The 6,544-nt window shown below is 50.4% G+C and overlaps 1 protein-coding gene across 1 annotated transcript in view; it reads right to left on the bottom strand.

The window, feature by feature from the left end:
• Positions 1 to 1,133: 1,133 nt before the first annotated feature.
• The window catches only part of LOC120046011 (neurabin-2-like), a 60,463-nt gene continuing 55,052 nt past the window's right edge, over positions 1,134 to 6,544 (bottom strand). Inside the window, exons 2-4 of the mRNA XM_038990923.1 lie at positions 5,730 to 5,862; positions 4,173 to 4,288; positions 1,134 to 1,145 (exon numbers count right to left, since the gene is read on the bottom strand). Of these exons, the coding sequence (XP_038846851.1) occupies positions 1,134 to 1,145; positions 4,173 to 4,288; positions 5,730 to 5,862 (261 nt within the window). The remainder of the gene's footprint in view (positions 1,146 to 4,172; positions 4,289 to 5,729; positions 5,863 to 6,544) is intronic.

The following is a 6,544-nucleotide window of genomic DNA, read 5'->3' as shown; positions in this document are numbered from 1 at the left end:
CGACCACCCTGTGAGAGCCCTCTGTGGCCAAGAAACAGTGGGGTTATGACAAGTTAACCAGGGTAGGCCTAGCACCACAGAATACGCAGGAGAATCAATAAGGAAAAGACTAATCTTCTCCTTGTGACCCTCCTGCGTTATCATACACAAAGGTGCGGTGACCTCCCTGATAAACCCTGAACCTAATGGTCGACTATCTAAGGCATGAATAGGGAAAGGCATATCCACAGAAACAATAGGGATCCCTAAACTATGAGCTAGATCTTTATTAATGAAATTCCCAGCTGCGCCTGAATCTACTAGCGCCTTATACTGGGAATGCAGGGAAAAGTCCGGAAAAGTGACAGAGACAAACTTAAGTGCGACAGAGGGCTCTGGATGAGAATGGTGCCTACTCACCTGGGGTGATGCCAGAGTGCCCTGCCTGCCTTCTCTATTCCCAGAGGAACCAACCCGGCACCGACCAGCAGTGTGATCTCTGCGACCATAAATGGTGCTCGAGCAGGAACCCCCTTCGGTCTCCCTGCGCACCATCCCTCCTAATTCCATAGGTTCGGGAGAGAGGGTGCGGGAGGATGGAACAACCAGACCCCGATCTAGACGTCCACGAGTAGCCAGCATGTTGTCCAGCCTGATGGACATGTCCACCAGCTGGTCGAAGTTGAGGGTGGTGTCTCTACAGGCCAGCTCCCGACGGACGTCCTCGCGTAGACTACAGCGGTACTGGTCGATCAGGGCCCTGTCGCTCCATCCAGCGCCGGCAGCCAAGGTTCTAAACTCCAAAGCAAACTCCTGTGCACTCCTCGTCTCCTGCCTCAGATGATAGAGGCGCTCACCCGCCGCTTTGCCTTCGGATGGGTGGTCGAATACTCTCCGGAAATGGCGGATGAACTCCTCAAAATCGTCCAACGCCGCATCCTCCTCTCTACACACAGCGCTGGCCCACTCCCGGGCTTTCCCGGTGAGGCATGAGACGAGGGCGCAACTCTTCTCACGGTCTGATGGTACTGGGGAGACCGTGGCCAGATACAACTTAAGTTTAAGGAGGAAACCCTGGCAGCCGGCAGTATCTCCGTTGTATCCAATGGGTAGGGGTAAATGGATTTTGTTCGGTTCAGGAGGGAAAAAAGTGTTCAAGGAATACCCTGGTTGTGGGAGTGGAGGCGCTGGAGAAACTCCCTGTCTCTCCCAGCGGTCCATTTTCTGGACAATGCGATCCATGACTGCGCTCAAACATTCAATCTCCTCCTTTTGTTCCCGGACGCGTTCCTCCACCTCCATGAGCGTAGTGTCCTCTCCTGCTGACTTCATATTGGGTCAGAGATTCTGTCAGAGTCGTTTGTATAGGTGGCAGGGAAGTCAGGCGCAGGAGAGTCAAACGTAGTGTAAAATGGAGTCTTTTAATGAAAGTCCAAATACATGCTCCATAACACTAAATAAGAAACGAACAAAACAAATATGGGTACGAAGACCCGTCGCGCACCTATACACATAAAAACAATACTAACAAGAAACAATCTCTGACAAAGACATGAGGGGAAACAGAGGGTTAAATACACAAGAGGATAATGGATGGGATTGAAAACAGGTGTGTGGGAAGACAAGACAAAACCAATGGAAAATGAAAAATGGATCGATGATGGCTAGAAGACCGGTGACGTCGACCGCCGAACACCGCCCGAACAAGGAGAGGCAACGACTTCGGCAGAAGTCGTGACAGTACCCCCCCCCCCTGACGCGCGGCTCCAGCAGCGCGTCGACACCGGCCTCTGGGACGACCCGGAGGGCGAGGTGCAGGGCGATCCGGATGGAGGCGGTGGAATTCTTTTAACATGGAAGGATCTAAAACGTCCTCCACCGGAACCCAGCATCTCTCCTCCGGCCCGTACCCCTCCCAGTCCACGAGGTACTGAAGGCCCCTCGCCCGACGTCTCGAATCCAAAATGGATCGAATAGAGTACGCCTGGACCCCCTCGATGTCAAGAGGAGGTGGAGGAACTTCACGCACTTCAGCCTCCTGGAGCGGGCCAGCCACCACCGGCCTGAGGAGAGACACATGGAACGAGGGGTTAATACGGTAATTAGTGGGCAGTTGTAACCTATAACATACCTCGTTCACTCTCCTCAGGACTTTAAACGGCCCCACAAACCGCGGACCCAGCTTCCGGCAGAGCAGGCGGAGGGGCAGGTTTCGGGTCGAGAGCCAGACCCTGTCCCCTGGTGCGAACACCGGGGCCTCACTGCGGCGACGGTCTAGCGCCAATTTTCTGGCGCCTTATGGCGCGCTGAAGGTGGACGTGGGCTGCCTCCCAGGTTTCCTCAGCGCGCCGAAACCAATTGTCCACCGCAGGAGCCTCGGTCTGGCTCTGATGCCAAGGAGCCAGAACCGGCTGATACCCTAATACACATTGAAAAGGAGTGAGGTTAGTGGAGGAGTGACGTAGCGAGTTCTGGGCCATCTCTACCCAGGGCACGAACTTCGCCCACTCCCCCGGCCGGTCCTGGCAATAGGACCGCAAAAACCTGCCCACATCCTGGTTAACTCTCTCCACCTGCCCATTACTCTCGGGGTGAAAACCTGAGATAAGACTAACCGAGATCCCCAGACGTTCCATGAACGCCTTCCAGACCCTTGATGTGAACTGGGGACCCCGATCAGACACTATATCCTCAGGCACCCCATAGTGCCGGAAAACGTGTGTAAACAGGGCCTCTGCAGTTTGTAAGGCCGTGGGGAGACCGGGCAAAGGGAGGAGACGACAGGACTTCGAAAACTGATCCACAACGACCAGGATCGTGGTGTAACCCTGTGAAGGTGGAAGATCAGTCAAAAAATCCACCGACAGGTGCGACCACGGCTGTTGAGGAACGGGTAAAGGTTGAAGCTTACCTCTGGGCAGGTGTCTAGGAGCCTTGCACTGGGCGCACACCGAGCAGGAGGAAACATAAATCCTCACGTCCTTGGCTAAAGTGGGCCACCAGTACCTCCCATCAAGACAGCGCATCGTCCGACCTATCCCTGGATGACCAGAGGAGGGTGACGTGTGAGCCCAATAGATCAATCGGTCGCGGACAGCAGACGGAACGTACAGACGACCAGCTGGACACTCAGGAGGAGAGGGCTCTGCACGTGACGCCCGCTCAATGTCCGCGTCCAGCTCCCACACTACTGGTGCCACCAAACACGAAGCTGGGAGTATGGGAGTGGGATCCATGGACCGCTCCTCTGTGTCATACAGCCGAGACAATGCGTCTGCCTTGACGTTCTGGGAGCCCGGTCTGTAAGTAAGGGTAAACACAAAACGAGTGAAAAACATGGCCCACCTTGCCTGGCGAGGATTCATTCTCTTCGCCTGCCGGATGTACTCCAGATTGCGGTGGTCAGTCCAGATGAGAAAAGGGTGTTTAGCCCCCTCAAGCCAATGCCTCCACGCCTTCAAGGTCTGTACGACAGCTAACAGCTCCCGGTCCCCCACATCATAGTTTCGCTCCGCCGAGCTGAGCTTCTTCGAAAAGAAAGCACAGGGGCGAAGCTTCAGTGGCACACCCGAACGCTGAGAGAGCACTGCTCCTATCCCAGCTTCGGATGTGTCCACCTCCACTATGAATGGCAAAGAGGGATCCGGATGAGCCAACACAGGCGCCGAGGTAAACAGAGTCTTCAGGTGTCCAAAAGCCCTGTTCACCTCAGCCGACCACTGCAAGCGCACCGGGCCCCCCTTTAGCAGTGAGGTAATGGGAGCAGCCACCTGACCAAAACCCCGGATAAACCTCCGGTAGTAATTGGCAAACCCTAAAAAACGCTGCACCTCCTTTACCGTGGTTGGAGTCGGCCAATTACGCACGGCAGTAATGCGGTCGCTCTCCATCTCCACTCCTGAAGTGGAAATCCGATGCCCTAGGAAGGAAATGGATTGTTGGAAGAACAAGCATTTCTCAGCCTTGACATATAGATCATGCTCCAACAGGCGACCAAGCACCCTGCGCACCAGGGACACATGCTCGGCGCGTGTAGCGGAGTATATCAGAATATCATCGATATACACCACTACACCCTGCCCATGCAGGTCCCTGAAGATCTCATCTACAAATGATTGGAAAACTGATGGAGCATTCATCAACCCATATGGCATGACAAGGTACTCATAATGACCTGAGGTGGTGCTAAATGCCGTCTTCCACTCATCCCTTTTATCGGTGACCGTCTTGACAAAGATGCCCAGTTTCTCCAGGCCCATGTCTGCCCCTGCCCCCATCCCAATGATACTGATACCTAACCCATCACCATCTGAAGACACAGTGGATATAGGAGAAATACTGTGAGAAGAAAATACAATCATAGTTATCTTAATCCATGATGAAAATGAAATGCTCTTTTGTTTCATAATAGCTTTTCAAATCAATGTTTTCCTGTTACAGTCATTTTACCCTATGTTAACATCCTGTCAATGTGAAGATGGAGTGATTGAGAATTCCCTCTTCGGAGGAGGGATAACTGGAAGCCAGATGGAGGGATTGAGAATTCCCTCTTGGGAGGAGGGATAACTGGAGGGAAGATGGAGGGATGATGGAGAAATGATGGATGGGTGCTAATGGGGATTGATTGTCTGATTGTCTCAAGAGAATGGAGATACAACTCTTCTTTAGAGTTTTCTTAAATGGGCAATCTGGGAATGATCTTTGTTGCTGTTCGAATCTCAGATTGCCACATTAAGGTTATGGGGGTAACTGAATCCCAGATTGTCACATTAAGGTTATTGGGATTACTGAATCCCAGATTGCCACATTAAGGTTATGGGGATTACTGAATCCCATATTGCCACATTAAGGTTATGGGGATAACTGAATCCCAGATTGTCACATTAAGGTTATTGGGATTACTGAATCCCAGATTGCCACATTAAGGTTATGGGGATTACTGAATCCCATATTGCCACATTAAGGTTATGGGGATAACTGAATCCCAGATTGCCACATTAAGGTTATGGGGATTACTGAATCCCATATTGCCACATTAAGGTTATGGGGATAACTGAATCCCAGATTGCCACATTAAGGTTATGGGGATTACTGAATCCCAGATTGCCACATTAAGGTTATGGGGATTACTGAATCCCAGATTGTCACATTAAGGTTATGGGGATTACTGAATCCCAGATTGTCACATTAAGGTTATGGGGATAACTGAATCCCAGATTGTCACATTAAGGTTATGGGGATTACTGAATCCCAGATTGTCACATTAAGGTTATGGGGATAACTGAATCCCAGATTGCCACATTAAGGTTATGGGGATTACTGAATCCCATATTGCCACATTAAGGTTATGGGGATAACTGAATCCCAGATTGCCACATTAAGGTTATGGGGATTACTGAATCCCAGATTGTCACATTAAGGTTATGGGGATTACTGAATCCCAGATTGTCACATTAAGGTTATGGGGATAACTGAATCCCAGATTGTCACATTAAGGTTATTGGGATTACTGAATCCCATATTGCCACATAAGGTTATGGGGATTACTGAATCCCAGATTGTCACATTAAGGTTATGGGGATTACTGAATCCCAGATGCCACATTAAGGTTATGGGGATTACTGAATCCCAGATTGTCACATTAAGGTTATGGGGATTACTGAATCCCAGATTGCCACATTAAGGTTATGGGGATTACTGAATCCCAGATGCCACATTAAGGTTATGGGGGTAATTTGGCTGAGGTGTACCTTTCTCCAGCTCGACGGGGAACAGATGGAGCCTCTCCACCCTCTTCTCCAGCTCGTACTCTGCAGACGCAGCCATGGGGTCCACGTCCTCATTCCGACGGTCATAGTCCTCGTTGGGGTAGGTGGAAAACACCTGACAGATGGACCGGTCACAATGAAGTTTATTACAAAACAGTTTATTCAGACTGGTTTAACTTGTCTGATTGATTGACTGATTGAGAAGTAGTTGCATGTTTATAATTCAGGATGTCTCTATCCATGTTGGAAGAAGGCCTTAGATCCAATATGTTCAGATGGGTAGGTGGAGGTGGGACAGAGGTGGCAACATAGTGTTGTCTTTAGTGCATTACACTGACACGTCATTCACCTCTAATAATGAATACAAACCATTTCCATCACCAAATTTGCCTCAGTCAGAGCTTGCTTTAACTACCAAAGTGGTACTATAATTCAGTAACAGGACTCAAATCAACCCCAGTATAAAACAAAGCGCCTCTCATAGAATAGATAGTGGCCCATTTCAGAGCAGAGATTCCCACATTGGCCCAGCTCCAACAGCATGGGTCCATCCCAAATGACACACTATTCCCTACATAGTGCACTGCTTTTGACCAGAGCCCTATGGGTGGTACACTTTATAGGGAATACGGTGCTATTTGGGACGTGGACCATGACAGTTTACATAAGCACCTTCAGCATGCTAATGCAGGCCTGACCACTGCAGCTGCTACACAAACACAAGGAGAGATGGAGCTGCCAACATGGCTTAACTGTAAAAGCCTCCCCTCCTTCTCGGCCACAGCCACTCTCCTCTT

This window comes from Salvelinus namaycush, chromosome 4 (assembly GCF_016432855.1).
Source record: "Salvelinus namaycush isolate Seneca chromosome 4, SaNama_1.0, whole genome shotgun sequence".
NCBI lineage: Eukaryota > Metazoa > Chordata > Actinopteri > Salmoniformes > Salmonidae > Salvelinus > Salvelinus namaycush.
The sequence above is the reverse complement of the archived record's forward strand: the minus strand, read 5'-3'. Positions and strand labels throughout refer to the sequence as shown.